Source organism: Suncus etruscus, chromosome 16 (assembly GCF_024139225.1).
Source record: "Suncus etruscus isolate mSunEtr1 chromosome 16, mSunEtr1.pri.cur, whole genome shotgun sequence".
In the NCBI taxonomy this organism is placed as follows: Eukaryota; Metazoa; Chordata; class Mammalia; order Eulipotyphla; family Soricidae; genus Suncus; species Suncus etruscus.
Genome location: NC_064863.1, coordinates 54,641,781 through 54,664,061, shown reverse-complemented (window position 1 = coordinate 54,664,061; position 22,281 = coordinate 54,641,781). Strand labels below are relative to the sequence as shown.

The window sequence follows — 22,281 nt, the reverse complement described above, 5'->3', positions numbered from 1 at the left end:
ATTACACAAATTCTGAATATCTAGTGACAGTAAGTTGGAATTTAATGTCTGGTAATAAAACATTCATGAACTTAGCCGGCTTGTATATATAGTTTATGTTGAAATGTTAGTCAGAATTGGATATTATATATGATTTGTTCTTTCTTCTATGCCATTATTATATGTAATATAAGCTGCTAATGAAAGTCATTTGCCTACATTTACCATAATTTGCACACAAGGAAGACAATAGTGAGACTATTGAAATCTACTTGCTTTATGCTGTCTCATTTATGTAGTTTATCTTGTCTCTGTCTTGTATCAAAATATTTCGCCTGGCTGAAGCATTTTTTAGAGAACACTGTAAAGTCACATAAATTTTCTCTAATGTGAGCATTCTGTGGATTATTTACTTCAGTATCCAACTTAAAAGAGTCAGTTTTCTGTTTCTACATTGACATTTGTGAGACTGGTTTAAGGATGTTGTTAAGGACCAATTGTACTATAAAGAGATTTTTTTTCCTTTATCCTTAAATTACAAACAGTTGGAGGGAGGTTGCTGTAATATTTGTTGAAGGTACATAATTGTGCCCCACTGTCTTCAGGCAAGAGTCAACTTCCTCCTCCTAGTTTGTTCTGACAAGCTCATGACAAGGAAAGAAGGGGTTCCAGGCTGATAACCAGAGACACTTTATTCCCTACCAACAATGCTTATATAGGACCAAAAGTAGAACTGTGATCTCTGAAAGGTAATAGGACCTAGTGCTGAGGGGTAGGTGAGGCATTGAGGAGAAGCTCAGCATGAACAGTGGGGCTTAGAAGTGCTCTGGAGCAAGGCAATATTGATAAATACTATAACCAGAGCTCTCTCTGAGGGAGGAGGGAAGGTTCAAGGTTAAGTCCAACTAGGAATACTAATCAAGAGGATTTGCCCCTCTTTGGCTGTCCTATCCCCATCTCTAGTGTGGGGGTGTCCAGTGTCTCCAAAGCTTTCAGCCTCAAAGAGATTCCATGGAACAATCACTCTACAAGGCCACCTGGAACAAATAGCTCTACAGGAGTTCTGTCTGCCAGGCAGTTGGGGAACAACATTACAAAGGGCATCCAACATGTGATGAATGGGAAAGTTTTCTGGAAGTAGAACAAAAGAAGGATTTCCATTTACAATATTTTTTAATATAAAGAAAGTGAGAATTGAGATTCTGAAGGGAAACAATTGCATAAATCTGTATAAATAGGATCTGCTACTTACTTAAGAAACCCCATAGAAAGTTGTTGCTATGTGCTCTTAAAATGTTATTTAAAGCAGTCATTTAACAATTTTATAATACAAGCGATATCATGAATGTATTGACTCAATCTGTTGAAACTGATTAAACACAAATAAGTGAAAATTAGAGTATATGTGTGCACAGACCAAATAATGTCATCGCAAAATGTCTTTGTACTAATATCAGAAATGTCTGTGTATATATGCTAAGATGGCAAAAAGTCTTTGTAGAGATAATTAACTTATAGAGTTAGCCAATATAATTATAAAGGCCCTACCCAAACTAAAACTAATAAATTCAGTGCCACACACCAATTTAGATATCATTGTGGAATCGAAGCCACCTAATGGTCAGAAACAAAGAAAATAGTGACAAATAGCATAGTAAACCTTCTAACAATAACTTAATGACTTCCTTGTGAGAAACAATAATTTTGAAACAACAAATTTTCTTATTTCTGTACTTAAAAATATAATCCCATTATCTGTAAATAACAATGTAAAGTATATTATTTTGTACTTGTCAATAAGGCAGATGGGAATGGGTGGGGATTTGGAGACAATAGTGGAGGGCATTTTACACTGGTGACACAGGGATTTGTGTTGGAACTTACAATGCCTAAAAGAACCTCTTACGAGCAGCTATGTATACCATGGTCTTTAATAAACTATTTAAAAAAAAAAGAAAGAAAATATGTGGCTCTTCAAACAATGGCAGAGTAATATCCTTAAAAGAAGAAGAAGCCAAAGAAAAACAGCAAATTTTTTCTAGTATTTTTTTTTTTTAGAAAAAATGATTTTCTTTTCAGAATATATGTAACCTTGTCAACAACTTGAATCTAAAATTTTGATCTTTGTAACTATAAGAGAATAAATGAGCAGTTTTTAATGTCTACATTCTAGAGAAATTAAGATAGCTGTGTCTTGTGTTAGGCTTTGCCTTCCTTAAATAGAGACCAAGTAGTTAAGAGCAGGCTTTGGGAACCATGAAGATAGTAAGGTCCCCAGGTAAGTTTGCCTTACACATGGCTGACTCAAGTTTGAGTCCCAGCAGTCTGTATGATTCTTTGAGCACTGTTAGGAATAATTCTTGAGTGCAAACCCAGAAGTAACTCTGATCACAAACAATTATGGACCCAAATCAAAAAACAGTAACAGCAAAATTAATGTGTTCTAAAGTATTTTGCTGTGCTTGTATTTTCTTTATTGGCATGTTTATTTTGGGACCTCACAGAGGGATTCTCAGGGTTTACTCTTAGTCTCTGAACTCAAATATTACTCTTGGTGAGGCTTGGGGGAAAATATGTGTTGCCAGAGCTACAACCCAGGTTTACTGTGTGCCCAAAGAAGTACTCAGTCCCTGCCATCAATTATCTTTAGATTTTTTTACAGACTAAATAACATTATTTAAATTTTAAGGTCCCCCAAATAGAAAACTATGTTTTAAAAAATGACTTGCAGGGGCCAGAGAGATAGCACAAAGGTAGGGGTTTGCCTTGCATGCAGTCGATCCATGACAGAAGGTGGTTTGAATCCTGGCATCTCATAAGGTCTCCTGAGCCTGCCAGGAGCTATTTCTTAGCGCAGAGCCAGGAGTAACCCCTGAGCACTGCTGGGTGTGACCCCCCCCAAAAAAAAAGACTTGCAGTGATTTAATCCAGTTAATCTTAGTGTTAATTGTAGTTAACATGTCTTTAGTTTGATCTGGATTTATATATGATTCATATTATTTATAATTCATTTAGATATTAGATGAAAATAATTACATGCAGAACATGTACATATATTGCACTCATTTTACATATATATGTACATGATTACAAGATATTTGTACATAATGGAATGCGTTAATATTTGTGAATTTATAATGATATAATATGCATGTGTCTATATGAATATTTAGTAAACTAGTGCAAAGAACATTCTATATTATATGTATATATGTGCATAGAAAATTATCTTTGAACTAATAAAAATATATGTTCAATATATAAGAATAACTATAGTATATATCCATTAGGATATTTTATCTTTAGATTTATTTTTATTTAGATTATAATATATAACTATAGTATATATCCATTAGGATATTTTATCTTTAGATTTATTTTATTTAGATTAATTTTAATTAATAGCACATATATGCATATAATTATACATAGAAGCAGCAGGTGAGAGACTGGGGATGCAATTTAAAGGTTAAGTACATGCTTCACATTTGTGAAGCCTTGTATTTTATTCATAGCACTGCAAGAAAGACAAACAGACTACCATTCTCCCAAGAAGCAGCACGTAACATGCCTTTACAGGAAATAAACCTGGTTTTAAATACAAACTTAAGTATAAACTATTAGTACTTTGAGCAGACACTAAATAAATTTTAATATGAATTTTTATGCATTATATTTATATAATTATATATTATAATTGTATGTGTGAAATACACATTTATCATGAAATTATGAATATATACTAATTTATTACCTACTTTTTCAAAAGGAAAGATATAATTTTCTATAGATAAATAAAACAATGACATTCATAAATTGCAACTAATGAGCTCTTGGTAAATATATAAAGAAAGGAGATAAATTTAATTGAAACAAAAATAACTAAGCATTCTAGGTCTATTAAGATGAGTCTAACTAGGGTAGAAGTAATATGACTTTTGTTTCTATTAATTTACATGCTACTCAAAGAATTAAATATAATGTGCTTCCTATACTTTTAACAATTTTGTTGCCCCACAAGTTCTGACTCATTTTACATTTATACTTCTGGTATTTTTTGCTTTTATAAACATGATTTAACAGTGAATTACCTTTAACAATGTCTTTGAAAAGAATGTTAAAACTATATTTACTCTAATACACCAGAGTTTTCACCTGTCTCAATTCCTTCTTATTTTCACAATTGTTTGTCTAATATCTCTCTTATTATAAAATAGAATAGAAACTGTTACATAATGTTTTGAAGGTAATTTTATTGATAAATTACTTGGGCTTTTACAAGGAAGCTTTCATGCAAATAAAACAGCATTTATTAGTTTTATCCATAGATTTCTAAAACAAAAATTTCTTTAAGAGTTTAATGAAAATATATGTACTTATTATTTTTAATTTTTGAGGATATTAATTTTTATTAATTTTAGTTTCATTTATTATTTATTGAGGATTTTTTTCTTTATTGGACACTCATCATGCTTGTTTTTCTGGGAACTGAGAATATAAAGACAAGTGTGGTTACATTGTGCTGAAGAGCTACATAGTCTGGGAGACAGCATTTCTTTCTCAGAGCAAGAATCTTACTTTTTATATCTGTGATACCTAATATTTCTCTTAAATAACTTAGTTTTAAATTCCAACTTTTAGGGGCCAGAGCAATAGCGCTGCCATAGGACATTTGCTTTTCATGCAGCTGATCCAGGAAGGACCTCCGTTCGAACCCGGCGTCCCATATGATTCCCAAGCCAGGAGCAATTTCTGAGCATGTAACCAGGAGTGGCCCCCCCAAAAAATAATTAAAATAAAATAAAATAAAATTTTAAGTTTCTGAGTACTAACCATATCATGTGAAGTCACTTATAGTGATAGCATAAGCCATCAGACTTGGGCATGTTATTTTATCAGTAATAGTGAGAAGAAAGAGAAAGTTAAAAGGGTTAAAAGGTAAAGAAGATCTCAATGTCTATTCCTATCGTTGTGCATTAACAGACCTTAAAAGTGAATTGTGGTTTGGCTTTTGGAGAAAATGAATACGCTGGGACAAATGAAGGAGAGATATTTTATGAATTCTCTTTACTGTGTTATTTCATAGTTCAGATGCTGGATTTTCTATTACAATTCCTTGCAAGTTCTTATTTATTACTCAGCTAGTCAATTTGGGAAATATGTCTTAAAATGTGTATTACTGAGAAGGTATTTGTGGGTATCTGTATGTTAATATGTCAATGAGTTTAAATGTGTATTTTAGTGGCTAAGAGAAATTATTTATACAGAGCATATAGGGAAATAGTTAAAATCCATGGTTCGTCTCACCTATAGAGCAGTAATTGAAGATCAGTCATTATCTGCACAGTGTTGAAGACTGTGTAGTGTTGAATATTGTGATTCATTCTGGGGTATTTGTGACCAAATAAAATTTTAGCCTTTATCAGTACTGAAGTTTATATAGGGAGGTCTTACACAGTAACATGCTTTCTGTTTCTCTGCTCTTTATTAAGAGAGTGGTGTTTGCACATCTAAAACGTGTTTGCTTAAATAAAGTTATTATTTAAAAGAACAAAAATAAAAACATTACTTTTAGAAGACTAAAATAATTGAGTAAAAGTGTAGTAGTTAGGTTATGAAATGGAAACATAAGTAATCTTTTATTATTATTGTTATTATCATTACTATTGCTTTTTTAATTGTGTTACTAGAGCAAATTGGATAAATTATTCCCTCTTTGGAAAGTAAAAACAATAATATTAGAGAATTATATTCCCACTACTTTTACCCAACTTTCTCAAAACTGCACAGCAATGTCTGAACACATCAGGTGACAGGAAAAATTTTGTAAAGTAGCTGGGATCTACATTATAAACTGTCCCAACACAAGATACAGAGTTGACTTCTTTTGAATCAGATATTTTTACATAAACCCCGTGACTTTTTTTCTGCATCAAAAACAACAGAATAGTTTCTTCACAAGTAACAAGGCACCAAAGTCATATGGAATTTATAAGGAAACAATGTTATCTCGAGGCTGGAGTGAAAGGCAAGACTGAGCAGCCAATGTCATAGGGCCATCGAGATTCTGTCTGGATGTTTTGCTTGGAGGCCTTGGAAAACCCAAGAGACCTACTGTAGTATCTGAACTGGCTACAGGTGACTTGGAAAATCAGTAATTGCCCACATGAAGTTTTGGGCCCAAGAGAACTGAGGATCACTTCTTTCAGCAAGGCATAGAAGACCTCACTGGCATTCAGTACCTGGAGTCCAGAACTATCATAACAATGTCAGTGAGTGAGAGAAGTAGAATGCCTGTCTCGAATATAGGCAGGGGATGGGGGAGGAGGGAGATTGGGTATTGGTAGTGCAATGTTGCACTGGTGAAGAGGGGATGTTCTTTTTATGACTGAAACTCAACTACAATTATGTTTGGAATCACGATGTTTAAATAAAAATTTTATTTAGAAATTATGTATGAAATCGTATCTCCTTTAATAAAATATGACTGAATAATATGTCGAATAAAGTGTGATCATACCACAGTATTTCCTGTATGTTATTTTATTTTATTTGAAACATACTGTAAACGTTATTAAACTCAATATGATATAAAAGTAGCACTATAGTTATTAAGACTAAACATGAGGCCAGAGATTACTTCTTCAGTAATAGGTTTGATTATTGTAGCTCCACATAGTCACTTGAGCCAATCAGGAGTGAGCCCTGAGCACAGAACCAGTAATAAGCCCTGATCAATGTGGGGCATGGCACAAAAGTAAAAACAATTTTTAATTGTTGACATTTAAACTACATTGTCTTAAAAAATTCCTATTATAAAATAATACATAGCACATGGCCGGAGCGATGGTGCAGCGGTAGGGTATTTGTCTTGCATGCAGCTGACCTAGGATGGACCACGGTTGGATCCCCCAGAGTCCCATATGATCCCCCAACCCAGGAGCGATTTCTGAGTGCAGAGCCAGGAATAATCCCTGTGTGTCATTGGGTGTGGGCCCTGCAAAACAAAACAAAACAAAATGATCCATAACAAATAGAGTTCCTTCTATAATCCTTTATTTAGTATTTATTTTGCTCTCTGCATGCTACAGTTTTGCACAGTTAAGATTTATATTATCTTTTGAAATTTGATGGGTAATTTGAAAATTGTGGCTACAAATGGTAGTGATCGCTTTCTGTATTTTTATTTTTTATTATACACTCTTATTAACATTGTATGACCTTAAAATTATATTTGAAAGTATGCTTTAATACTTTTAATCAGATCAATCAGCAGTTACCAGTGATATTTATTATGTTTTGAAACAAACTTTTGAATCTTGCAAATATTGTAAAGAATTGCCCCAATGATAAAATCAAAAAACAAATATAGATTATCTTTCTTCTTTATGGTTCAATGTTTTGCTTTTGTGTGATATAATCATTTTTATTAAAAAGTTAGAGAACTATGAGAGAAAAAGAAGAGATGTTCCTATTCAGGAAAGAACACAAACTTCTCCCAAATGAAAAAAGCAGAAAATGGCTTTTGGGAGAAGACTATATAAAATTTCTTCATACTGCCTTGGCCTGGAGTTGTTTGCATATAGAAAAGCTAATCTGGGTCTATTGGTTCTTTCTTTTCTTTCTTTCTTTCTTTTTTCTTTTTTAAATTACCTTTATATTCTCCTTTAGCCTCTTCTTTTCTGAAGGCTCTACCCTTATCTGTGTGGTGTCTCAGTTTTTCTATCTCCAAAAAGCTCCAGATTTGTATCTCAAAAGCACTTGTTCCAAAGCTTTTTGGGTAATTTCAAGATTAGGCAACTTTGTTTTATATTTTATTACTTTCCGGAAACTCATGATCAGAATTCTCTTATCTACCTGCTTATAACACTCCCTCACTCTAGACATTTCACAATTTTAAATATACTGAAAACAGTTCATTTTAATCACTTTTGATCTTCAGGTGTTTTTTTTTTTTAAGAAAAAATACCTATATTTAAGGGGGGATTTTAGTTGTAGACTCTTTTTATTAGAAAGGGCCTCATCTCTAAAGAACTACTGACATTTTAAGCCATATTATTGTCGAATGATCTTTTTTAAACTTTAGTGAGATCATAGAGCAAACATCCAGTTGCAGGCTTTAAAGATAGAGTGATTGAATGTTTTGTCTGAGTGACTGGATTGAATTTTTATTAGAAAAAGAAACCTCTAAATTGTTTTCTTTAAAAGTGACTAAGGCATCCAGGTGTTTTAATAATATTCTGTGGTAAAAATATTCTATTCTTATTTCGGTAGGATTAAATGATACATGATAATAATATGTAGTTTATATGCTAACACATTTATAATATAAGATATGTTTAATATATTTTATTATTACAGTTAGTGAATATATATTCCAATATATCTTTTATTACAACAATTTCGAATAAGTTTATACTTTAAGAAAGACTGTCATTTATTATATATATATTTATTTTTCTCTCTGTTAGAATTTGAATCTCAGGAAATGTTCTTGGTTTGTTTCTAGTTCTGAATGACCCCATAGAACTGCTAATTTGGCACTGATGGCTCAGAAAATCGTAAAAGAAGCCCTGAAAATATGGCAACAACGACAAAAGTATTATAAGTAGATGCATATAAATGTATATAAAATATCATGTGTGCAGGACCAAAGAGATAGAACAGTAGTTACAATGTTTGCCTTGCATACTCAGACCCAAGTTCAATCCCCAGCATCCCATGTGATTCCCGAGTATAGATCCAAGAGTGATCCCCGAGTACAGCAGATGTGGCCCCAAAATAAATTCATGTGTACATACTATTAAGAATTATTAATTAACTATCTCCTGTGGGAGAAGATATTTTTGCATAGGTACTCTACATCTCAAAGAAATAAAGCTTAGTTTCCTAAACATGGGCTACACTTGATAGTGTGAGTTCCTCCAAAGAAAACAGTATGGAAAACAGGAATAAATAATTTTCATAGTGAAAATATCTAAAACAAATTTAATATAATTATAGTAAACTTATTAGCATATATATATGTCATGTAATTATGGAACTTAATATTTTACTTTGTAGTAACCCTCTAAAAATCTAAGAACTCTGTCTAATCATGTTAAAAATGTCAGATCAACCCTGATAGATAACCTGAAAATTACCTGAACAATGTGCCTAAACTCTCTCACATTCATAAAATCAATATAGTCTGAGAAGTTATAAACAAGATGAACCCAAAGAGACATGACAAAAAGATATATGGTATGATAGATGGAATTCAAGGACATAAAAACTAATATTACATTAAAATATGGGAATATTCTTAAAACATGAGCTAGGTAATGATCATAGCTATAGGTATAGGTATAGCTATAGGTAACAATCATATATTAATATTTGTTTCATAGTGTGGCTTATGTATAAATATATAGTACAGTAATAAAATATCACCAGTTGGTGAACAATATATGTGTGGAATATAGTAACCCTGTAATTTTTCTATAAATATCAAGTTTTCATAAATTAATATTTTGATAAATTCTTTTTTATTTTAAACCTATTCTAGTATTACTTTTCTTAAAATATTTTTAAGTACTCTATTAAAAATACTCTGTTTTTAGTGTTCTGAATGATAGCAGTATTTGGGTAATAATTTCTTCTGCAATAGAAAATAGAAAAACATTTTCATATACTTTCTTAACTATTTAGTTTACTTATCATGGCTTTTTTCCCCAACTGTCATTTATGATTAATTTATTTTATTTGTTGCAAAAGTAATTGTTTATTGAAGAGCAGTTACATTTAATGTTCTGTAAATTTCGGTGTGCATCATAAAATTTAACATACATGGTGAGTTACTCATTGAAAATACAATTTAACCTTCCACCATACAAATGAACCCCTTAACCCAATTGATTAATCCCCTTATTACTTACCTTTTAATAGCCCCTAGTTAATCTTATAATATAAAATATTTACATTATAAATTATTTTTATAAGTCTTAAACTATTCTGTCAGTTACATTTGTTTTAATGTAGTTTTTGCTACTTCTCACATACGAAGTGAACTATGGTGTTTGTCTTTGCCATTTCACAATTTACAAAATTTAATATCTGCTAGGGTCACCCAATTTTAGGACTTCATATTTTTTAAATAGCTAAGTCCATTTTTTATGTAGAACACATTCTTTATGCTGTCATCCACTTATGGAAATTAGCTTGTCTCTAACTCTTGGCTTTTATAAATAATGATGCAATAAATATCACCTATATATCTTCAGATTATTGGTGTTTTCTGAGGAGCAATACCCAGTGTAGAGATAATCACTATATCATTTTTAGTTTAATTTTTTTCAAGAAATCTGTACTGTTTTCCATAGAGGATACACAATTTACATTTCATCAAGTGTACATTAGTTCCCTTCAGCACTTTCTCAAACACTTGTTTCATATATTTTAAAAGCCATTCTCATAGATGTGAATTGATAGCTCATTGTCTTAAGTTTCCATAATTATAATAAATCATGAGCACATTTTTTGAGTCTTTTGGTCATCGCTACATGACTTTGCAGTACTGTTTATATTCTATGTCACCTATATAGTTGGAAATACTTGAAATTGCTACTAAAGTAAAGAATCACCAGCATTTTTATTATATGATGCCAAAAACCACAATAGTAAATCAATTTAAAGTATTTCCATACTAGCAAAAGAGAAAACTCATATTCTATGTAAATATCTTTATTCAAATTTATTAATTTTATTTGTTGTCCTCACACTAGAGCTTTGCTATTCTTATTAATATCATGCAACAACATTTAATAATTTATTTTGTCATTTTCTCGTATTATCTTAGGATTACTTTAGAAGAGTTGACTTATTTTTATTTTGTTTTGTTTGGGTTTGGGGTCATACCTAATTGCATTCAGGACTGGCCCTTCTAATTGTTTAGGGGCTCTCGTGAGCATTAGAGTCATATGCAAGGGAAGTACCTTACCAGTTGTACTGTCTCTTTGACATATGACCTATTAACATTGAATGAGATTATCTGTAAAGGAGATGAATAAAGGTAAATCATGTGTTTTCCTGGTGATAAATTTGGATATATTTACTCAAATGTATATGTTATTATACAATATATACATAATACATTGTGAGAAATACTTTGTGAAATTATGAGTACTACCATTCACATTTTTTAATTTTTTTCTTCTTTATTTGAACATCTTGATTACATAAATGATTGTGATTAGGTTTTAGTCATGTAAAGAATACCCCTTCACCAGTGCAACATTCCCACCACCAATGTTTCAAATCTCCCTTCATCCCACCCCATCCCCACCTGTACTCCAGACAGGCTTTCCAGTTCCCTCTTTCATTCACTTGATTATGGTAGTTCTCTGTGTAGTTATTTCTATAGCTGCACTCACCACTCTGTGGTGAGCTTCATGGAGTGAGCTGGTGTTCCAGCCCTTCTCTCATTGTCTCTGAGGATTGTTACAAAAATGACTTATTTTTCTTAAAACCCATAGATGATTCTGATTCATCTCATCATTATGTGACAAGTGTCAGTATTCACCTTTGGGTCATCTTTACCAAATGATGTAGACATGGTGTAATCACAGAGAAAATAATTTCTGTAATATTTTTAGTTAATCATCAGTTTTCTTTCTCACATTTAACTTATAATTTAATTTTTAACTGTATATTTTTGCCTCTGACGACTCCAAATTTGGAAAAGAATTGCAGTTACTAAATCAAGCAGTTTTTGAAAGCAGTGCAATTCATATTTCACTTTAATGGATACATGTAAATAAAGTATTTCACTTCAGATTTGTTATGTCTGTGCTCATATTTATTTGATACATGATTAAAATGTTGATTGTTTATTATAGAATTGATTAAGCCTAAAATAAAGAACAAATCCCTAACTAATAATATGCATTTAAGATGAGACAAATTTAACTTTGAATAATGCATTAAGATGTACATATTTTTGATTCATTCAATTATGCATCTGATCAACAACTGATTTTAAAATTTCTACGTTTCAAGTCGTTCCTAGTGCTAAGATATATCAACGAACTAAATCAAATTAATCCTTGTCTTTAAGGAGCATACTGCTAAATAATTTATGAATTGGAGGTGGAAGTAATATTAGTTTACTTTGAAAATTGATGGCTTTCTAAAAGAAATATGTATGTTTGTAACATGAAATTATATATATCTTGAAAATATTTATCCAAATATATAATGCAATAGATATAGTTATTAATAAAATAATTTACATTTCAAGGATAATTTAGAAAGATATATTCACAACCAAACAAAATATAAAAACTGTGTTCCTTTATTTTGTTATTTTTCTTTATACATTTTTATTTTACTATCTTACTATAAATCATATTTATAAACTCCAAAGTCCAGAGTTTACTAGTTTTCATATTTTCTGCATAATCTGTGCACAATGCTATTTATGACAATGTATTTTACTCAATATAGTGCAATCAATAGAAACTTTGCAGTTATTCTAAAATATAATAATTGACCTGTAAGCCAACTATGTTTTTCTGTAAAGGTAAAATAAAGAAACTAAAACTTTAAAATTAATTATAATGCAATTTACATCCTTTATTATTACAAACAAGTATAGAGATGGAAATATTTCAATGAATACTTGATTGAATATTATATACTCAGTAATATCATAAAACTATGTGATTAAAATGATATTATACATTAAGTTTTGAAACAGGTTTCTGTGTGTATTACTTTTTTTCTCTTTCCAAATAGCCAATTTTTTGATCATATGGAAAAAATAACTATAGCATTGGAAAAAGAGCAAGTATAGTAGGATGCTTGCCTTGAACATGGGCAACCCTGGTTTGATTTCTAGCATCGCACATGGTCCTTTAATTATGGACAAGAGTATTTTCCTGAGGGAAGAGCCAGTAGTAGCCCCTGAGCAAGAACAAACAAGCAAGAACAAACAAAATAACAGAAGATGGTGAGGGACCGGAGCAGTGGCGTAAATAGTAGGTCATTTGCCTTCCACGCCCTAACCCAGGACGGATGATGGTTCGATTCCCCGGCGTTCCATATGATTTCCCAAGCCAGGAGTGATTTCTGAGTGCATAGCTAGGAGTAACCCCTGAGTGTCACTGAGTGTGCCTTCCTCACCCCCCCCCAAAAAAAAAAAAACACAGAAGATGGTGAGTTGAGAGGGGTTGAGGGACAAACAGCAGACTCAGTGAGAATCCATAGGAAAGAACCTCTGAAAGCTAATAGGGCTTGTAGGATAGATCTGATTTTCTTTCTTTATTCTTTTTTAAAATGCCATACTATTTTCCATATAGTATGACCTAACAATAGTGCATTGTGCTTTCTTTTTCTTTACCACAATCTTCCAAACACTGTTCCCAGCCATTTTGATGTAGGCTATTCTCACTGGAGTGAGGTTATATATCCTTGTGGTTTTGATTTGCATTTCTCCGTTAATCAGTGATAATGAATACTTTTCACATGCCTATTGTCCATCTTCATAAGAAAATATCTGTTCAGATCTTTCTCTGTCTTTTGATGTGGTTGGATTAGTGTTTTCTATTGTTTCCCCTTCTGAATATCTACTCCAATAAGACAAAATATGAATTAAAGATGATAAATATAAACAAATATATATAATCACTGTTACACTATTTGCAAAATCATTATCGACAGAAAGTCCAATTATCTAGAAAAATATGATTGGCCAGGTAACTTTGTAATATATACATGCAGATATATGTAATAATATTTTTATTAAATATATGCAATGAAAAAATACTCAGTTATTAGAAAAGACTCTGTCATGCTTTTGTATATCTGGGATGGTAGAGAATGCCATTTAAAGAAATAAGTCAAAGAGAGAAGAAAATATACTGTATAACCTTACTCAGATGTAGCATATGAGGAAACAAAGCAAAGGAAAGAATAATATTCAATGAGCAGAAATTTTGCTCTTAAAGAAAAGGTCTAGGTCCTCAAACTTTTTAAACAGGGGGCCAGTTCACTGTCCCTCAGACCATTGGAGGGTCTGACTATAGTAAAAACAAAACATATGAATGAATTCTTTTTTTTTTTTTTTTTTTTTTTTTTTTTGGTTTTGGGTCACACCCGGCTGCGCTCAGGGGTTACTCCTGGCTGTCTGCTCAGAAATAGCTCCTGGCAGGCACGGGGGACCATATGGGACACCGGGATTCGAACCAACCACCTTTGGTCCTGGATCGGCTGCTTGCAAGGCAAACACCTCTGTGCTATCTCTCCGGGCCCATATGAATGAATTCTTATGCACACTGCATATATCTTATTTTGCAATGAAGAAACAAAACAGATACAAATACAATATGTGGCCCGTGGGCCATAGTTTGAGGACCACTGGAAGATACCAGTAGAAGTAGAAAGCTTCAGGAGCTTATAAAGGAAGCTTCTGGGTTATCCTATTAATGTTATTAGTAGTACAGTAGCTTTATATTCTAAAATCAAAGATATTAACATTGCAAATGATGTTACCTCACTTTAAACATATATGTGCATATATTTAAGTACTTATATTAAATACATGATATATTACATAATATGTTATATATAATATATTTATAAACAACTAAGAAATGGAGTGTTGGAAAAGAAGTGAGAAAGGGAGGAAGAATAAAAAGACCAATTAAATGTCTTTTTATGTGAGTGTATCTGAAGTATTCTAAGCACAGAGGTTTGGTTAGAGGCTATGAAGAACAGGAGGTGGAGGTGTTAGAAATATCAAAAACACTAAAAGGTATTGATCTTTGTATGTACATGAGCATTTAGATTTTAATCCTGAATGAGAGAAGGGCACTGCAAGTTTTTTGTTTTTTGTTATTTTTTTAGTAGTGACATGACATCCCTTCTAATTCAAACAATCATGTCTTCTTTGCCCTCTCAAACTGCTATTGGACCCAACAAACAGTTGCAAGCTTTGTTCTTTCTGTCTGTTCTTCAAAGTGGTGCCTCCAGTTGGATTACATTTTTCAGAAAGTGGGAAAGAAATCACTGAACGTGGCAGATTTGTGTGATTTTTCTGTCTGAGCTATGCTGGAAAGGAAAAGTTTAAAAGATAAATGTATGTTTATAGAGTGTAGACAGAAATTTTAATCTTACTAGTGTCTGATGCTAGTCAGAAATGAAAATTTCTATTTACTATGCCTGATATTTTATATTATTAAATATGCATTGATATATAGATATTATTATATGTAAAATTTCCTGTCCTTTATAAACTGTTAAACTTTCAAAAGTATCAGAAAACATTTGTAACATAGGACAACAAGAACATTAAACAATAGGGACAAAACACTTAATACATTTTATAGTAAACATAAATACTTCATTTCTTGGTATTAAATAAGAATATATGACTTATCAGATTGATAAAAGCAAGTTTTGGATCAAATCGCCATATAATTATGAATTAAAATGACCAAATATATTTAAAATAGCATTATTTACTTATTTTTTTTATAAATAAGTTATCTGTTACAAACTGGTTACAATAACCTTGAATAAAGTAAGTGATGATAATTGCCAATAAAATGTTGAATTAAAATATAAAAGAAAATTATATTTCTATTTGCTACTATCTACAAGTTCCATGAGTTATTTAATCATTTAAAGGAAAACATGAATATTATTGTATGGATGGATTATTTTTAGAATCTATATGATTTCAAAATCAAAAAGGAAACCTAGTATTATAATATAGTATTGTTATTATTTGTAAATGTGGTATTATATAATTATGTCTCTTTTAGCATGATGGAATGTTATACACATCCCTTAAAATTTTTAAACATGCAAAACATATAAGGTCATCAAGTAAAATCTTTAATATATAAAAAAGTTGAGCTTGGCTACATTTCTGTACTTTATAAAGAAAAAGTAGTCTTTAGAGTCTGTGGTTACAATTTTAAAGTGTTTAAAGTTTTAAAATATTTAGATTTGCTACATTAATAAAATAGAAGTATAGTAAAAATATAGAGAGAGAAAGTGAAACTGCTTCCAGGCTAAAGTAAATTTATTTGAAGTTTTGTTATAATTCGTTTGAAATATATTGTACATACTCACACTTGTTATTTCATGACTCTGTTAATTATGCTGTTTTTTATTTTGCAGCCCCCTCACCTGTCACCAATGTGAAAAAAGGAAAGATTGCAAAAAATAGCATTTCCTTGTCATGGCAAGAGCCAGAACGTCCCAATGGAATCATTCTGGAATATGAAATCAAATATTTTGAAAAGGTAAAATTAATACATTAAAATGTAATCAGTAGTGATTGCATTGTACTTATAAGAAAAATCACATGTGTTTATGAATGATAATCTACCATTTTCACTATTAGGAATTATTGAAAGCTAAATTGTATAAAAAACATCACTTTTAAAAATTGAAATAAAAAGAATAATAAAAATGTGTGCTTCATATTTTCTATATTTTCTTGATATTTTTTCTTCATGAATTGTTTATTAGGTCTATTTTTTACACATTTTAATAAATATATTTTTACTTCTAAATATAATAATAGGAATTAGAGTGGTAGCTCAAATGTCTAGAACATTTGCTTTACATGCAAATGAGTTTGATCCCTTTCAATGTCAAGTGTAATCTGATGGTACCCAAGAGTTGGGGAATAACGCATTACTGGGTTCTATCATTAAACTTTCATCCCTTCACTGACATGATGAGCATACCCTCAACCCCTGTACATATAGAGATAAGCTCACCTCCCCCACAAAATAAGAAAATAAATGTATAAAGCAATAATTATCATACCTACCTCATTTTAATAGCTCAACTAAAAGATAAACCACTGATAAAAGGAATAATATAGTAGGAAAATAAGAAAATAAATTATTCAAGCAAGAGTGTCTCTTAAGTACATAGCTACCTATAATGTCATAGACCCTGCCTTATCATTTCACTAGTTATTTTACACAGATCTAAATATTGTTCATCACTAAAGTAGCCTGAATTAAAATATTAAATATTATAATATTATTATAAATTAATGTATGCTTTGTATTTATTAACAATACAATGTTTATTAATACAAGTTAAATATACAAATTTAATGTATAATTTTAATTAATTGGTTAATTAAACAATAATATCTAAATATAAGTTAAATATTATAACAAGTGTCAACCTCAGGCTCTTAGAAGTAGGTTAGAGATCCTAATTCTGAACTGCTTATCTTAAGGAAATAATAGTCAAAAGTCAGCAAACAGTTCAAAGATGCAAATCCCTGAAAAAGAAGATTCAGTCATACTCAGTTGATTCTTCCAAACTTGCAAAAATATCACTCTTTCTCTCTTAGAAAAAAAATGTAATAAAAATTAAAAATTTTATTTTATCAGTCATGAAAAATTATCTAAACTGGAGTACTGGAAACAGTTTGGGAATTAGTATTTTTTTCAAACTAAAACAAAAATACTAGGTAGAATGCTATAATCTATTAATGAAAAATTACTTTAAATTTAGCATTCTATTTAAATGCTTTAATTAAAGCACTGGATCTTTATCTCCAGAGTTCATTTAACAATGCTTTTATTTCTTTGTAGCTTTTAAAATTGTTAATTAATTTAGAAATTAATTGTCTATGTAAAACTTAACAGAGGACAAAAATTTGGTGTGGGGCTGTGGATGAGAGAAATGAATAATTTCCACATACCTGTCTTTGTAGACTATGTAAACATGTAAAATTAATCTTAGAAATAGATGGATAAAATATAAATGTTTTTTAAATAATTATATTTCTTTTTTAATATCTTTATTTTATAATTTGATTACAAACATGATTGTAGTTGGGTTTCAGTCATATAAAAAACACCCTCCTTCACCAGTGGACCTATTGGCACAATAAATATACTTATAGCTTATTTTACAAAAAATATGCTATCAAATGTATTATCCAATAAGACTAAGAGAACTTCTGAGACAAAGGTATGTTACATATGGTTTGCAGTGCTACTAATATTTAAAAATTAGTCAAGCTGAGGAAAGTGTTACATGTATATCCCTCACTTATTCTCTGAATCTAGGAGTAGTAATCTAAGTTGCATAAAAAACCTATATGTGGGCCCGGAGAGATAGCACAGTGGCGTTTGCCTTGCAAGCAGCCGATCCAGGACCAAAGGTGGTTGGTTCGAATCCCGGTGTCCCATATGGTCCACTGTGCCTGCCAGGAGCTATTTCTGAGCAGACAGCCAGAAGTAACCCCTGAGCACCGCCGGGTGTGACCCAAAACCCAAAAACCAAAAAAAAATAAAACAAAATAAAATAAACCTATATGTTTATCAATTTTACAAAAAATGCATTAAAACATCATTAAATTCAGATTACATTTCATATTCTGTTTTTTGTTTTGTTGTTACTTTGGGTTTTTTTGTTTGTTGGGACCTTTCTGGTGGTGTTTAGATAGTACCTCTGACTTTGTGCTCAGATATCAATCCTGGTGAGGATCAGGCATCACCCATAGGGATTGCTAGGACTATAAATTGGGCCTTCTATTGCAAGGCAACCTTTCCCACTATACTAACATTCTGACCCTTTTTAATTGTTTTATTTTGTTACATGTACATTTATGTTAACCTAAGCAAATAAAGTTGTAACTCTATATAGATGCATTGCCTGAAATCTTTAAAAATCTTTCTAATTTTTATTATAATTAAAGCATATTTTACATGAAGTTTATGGGGATGGTAATGTTCAAGTGTATACTCAAAACTATATATCTTGCCATTACGAACCTTAAATGAAGTAAGACTCATAACAGGAAAATGGAAAGTTTAACAAGTACTTAGTGTACTTCTTTGTCTTCCCCATGAAGCTTCTAGCTAGACCAATTACTGGTTTTGTTTTTAAATAAATTGTCCTATTTTCTCATTATGAGTAACCTACTTCTACCCAATATATGCAAGAGTTTCATAACCATATACATATCTAAAAAGCCCAAAGATTTATCTTTCTTTCCCCAAACTGCTGCTTCTGTAGAGAATTGAACAAGTAAAGGAGGCTTTCTTCTCTGGTAATATATCTTTCTTGCATATTTTATCCATCTTTGTAACTATTTTATTTATACTTCAATTTTTTATTTAATGAATTTATTTTAAGACTTTTGCTTTAATTTTAATGTTACATTCTGTTATGTTGCTTTTAAAAGTCAAAATGAGAAAAAGTGACTTGGGAAAATGTTTCTATAATATTCTTACTTAATAAATCAAGAACTATCTATGTGCTATAAAAGCCACAAATTATATGTATATATAGTATATTACAGGAGAAAGTTCCTTTTGTCTGTGATTTATTTTTTACTGTGATAATATTCAGTTTAAGATCTTTTAAAAGCAAAACTTTAAAGCAAAACTCCTTTCCATAAATAAAAGCATTTAAAAAACTACAAAAATACTTGAACATTAAAATAATTACTCTAAGAAAAGGAAATAAAAAAGGGATAATGAGCTTTTTTATGCTTTACACTGAGTTGAGTACCCAGATATATTTCCATAGCTCATTTTGAACCTTTAGAATGACACCACCATTTTATGTATGGCACTTAGCCAGACACAGGTGGCAAAGCTTTCCAGGACTCAAACATTTGCCAGCTGGCATTCCTGCCTGTGATTGCCCTGCTCTAATAGAGGTCATTGGGCCTCTGCTCCTGCATGTTGATGGGACTGTTGCCATCTCTTAATTAAAGGCAGAGGCAAAGGGAAACTGCCCCTTGGTAGGGTGTTTGCCAGCTGGCTCCTTCTGCTAAGGCCCTCCCTTCACTGCATGTGAACAGCATTTACTAAGCAGCTGGGGAATGTAGCTCATTTGCTCAGTGTGTGTAAGAAGGCAGCAAAAGCCACTGTCTTGACCAAGGACTTGGCAGCCAGTTGTATGTGTTGAAGATGGTAGATAGGACTTGTGATATAAAAGAATTAATAAGATAAGCATAATTGAAAGACGTTAGGGTAAAAAAATTGGCAAATAAATAATCCTTAGATATATGCTTTGCTATGTTGCCTTGATAATAGATATTCAAACTAAATTAGAAACATAATGTAGAGTTAGACTTGCAGTAAGAAATTACAGAGGTTTATGTAATGTTAATAGGTAGATAAAACATTGTGTGATTTTGTTCAATTAATATTAGATCATGCACTACAAGGATTCACTTTCTCATATAGTTATATTGCTCCCCCTTTTAGCAAAGTATACATTCTTAATATTCTTCTTATAAAACATCTTAATTATGACTTCAGTAATTAGACATTACAACCTTGTGAGTTTTAAAAATTAGGAGCTGGAGTGCTAGCACAGTTGTAGGGTGTTTGCCATGCACATGACTGACCCAGGACAAACGCAGGTTCAATCCTAGGCACCTCATATGATCCCCCAAGCCAGGAGCAATTTCTAAGCACAGAGCCAGTAATAACCCCTGAGCACCACTTGGTGTGGCCTCCCCACAAAAACCTTAACAAAAGAAATTATTTTTTAGTACAAGTACTTGCTGTCATGTTATAGGGTCAAATAGAGTTTATTTATAACTTATTTAAAATTTATTTTAAATTTAGTACTATAATAAGTGCTATGTACAGTTTTGCTTGTTTCTTAAAAATAACTTGATCCCATTATTAAATAAGAAAAACCTAAGTTTTAGTGTATACATACATTTACTTTCTTGACTTATATACTGACCCTGCTTTCTTAATGCTTTTTGTTTTATTAAAAAAAACTTGTTTTATTCTATAATACAATAATCTTGAGTATATTTGATGCACAGTGAAGTTCTTTCTAGATTTTAACTATTTAAACTCAATTTAAATAAAATTAAAGATATTTCAAGTATGCCTTTAATCATTTTTGATTAAAAATTCTCACTAAAACTACAGCTAAATTGGAAGGTAGATTATTATTGATAAAGTCTTTTATATTCAGTCATAATATTGAATGTCTCAGAATTTCATGGATCGCAATAATTTTTAAAGCTGTTTTATTCATGGGGCCGGTGAGGTGGCGCTAGAGGTAAGGTGTCTGCCTTGCAAGCGCTAGCCAAGGAAGGACCTCGGTTCAATCCCCCGGCGTCCCATATGGTCCCCCCAAGCCAGGGGCAATTTCTGAGCGCGTAGCCAGGAGTAACCCCTGAGCATCAAACGGGTGTGGCCCGAAAAACCAAAAAAAAAAAAAAAAAGCTGTTTTATTCTTTTAAAAACACATATAAAAATTGTTGCTCTTTTTTAATTGCTAGACCCCTAGGATGTGGTAGGGATTATAATAGAGTGTTTACAAAAAGAACAATGGATTTTGGGGAATGAAGATAATTAATGTCAATGAGGTAAAGTTTTGTATGATTAAATGATCCATTTAAACATTTATAAAATACTAATATAATTTCTGAACTACAAGGCTTATTTGTTAATCTATGAGCTAAATGTGTCAGCAACTTGCAAAATTTAATCAGAAAATTTGAAGAGCAATTAAAGCGTATCTGCTGAGAGAGTGTTTAAATTTAAGTTAAGAAAAATGAATGATGATGCTTCTTAAAAATTAGAATGTGGGGGCTAAAGAGTTAGTGTAATAGGTATGAATCTTTCCTTTCATTTTGCTCACCCAGGTTTACAGTCCACACTCCATAAGTTCTTTCAAACTAAACCAGGAGCAGTCCATTTGCCTGAAAACTTGAGCAAAAACCTTGAGCACTGCTTAGTATGCCCAAAACAAAATGATCATAATCATAATTATAATACATATTTCTATACTCTAATTTAGGTTGAATTCTAGTAACATTAAATGGTTAAAAATCAATTTTCTGTTGACAAAATTTTAAAAATCATGCAAAGTGCTTTATTTTCCCTATATGAAGTGTTTTTATACATGACCTGTTTCTATATAAAAGAAAAATGTAATAGCTAGACAAAAATCTCTCTTTACCAGACATTTACATATGTAGATAGGAAAGGTCAAAGTAAAAGTACATTTTCTTTTGTTAGTCAATACTGAAGTTGTAATATGGAATGCTCTTATTAATTACAAAAGTAAAAATTCGTTAGTTTCTCATTTTAACGTAAAAGAGTGTGATAATAAAATATTAACTACACCCTTTATTAGAATGCTTGAGTGCATGTTAAATTATTTTTTCAAATAAAAACTTTAATTGATTTAGCATGAGATACAGTTACAAATTTGTTCATTTCGTTTCAGTTATACAATGTCAACACCCTTTACCAGTGGAAATTTCCCGCCAATGTCCCTAGTTTCCATCCTACC

The 22,281-nt window shown here is 31.3% G+C and overlaps 1 protein-coding gene across 6 annotated transcripts in view; it reads left to right on the top strand.

The window, feature by feature from the left end:
- Nucleotides 1–22,281, top strand: part of EPHA5 (EPH receptor A5) — a 320,717-nt gene that overhangs the window by 218,057 nt on the left and 80,379 nt on the right. For all 6 annotated transcript variants that reach the window (XM_049790011.1, XM_049790014.1, XM_049790012.1 and 3 more), the window contains one exon: nucleotides 16,144–16,268. In XM_049790011.1, the coding sequence (XP_049645968.1) occupies nucleotides 16,144–16,268 (125 nt within the window). The remainder of the gene's footprint in view (nucleotides 1–16,143; nucleotides 16,269–22,281) is intronic.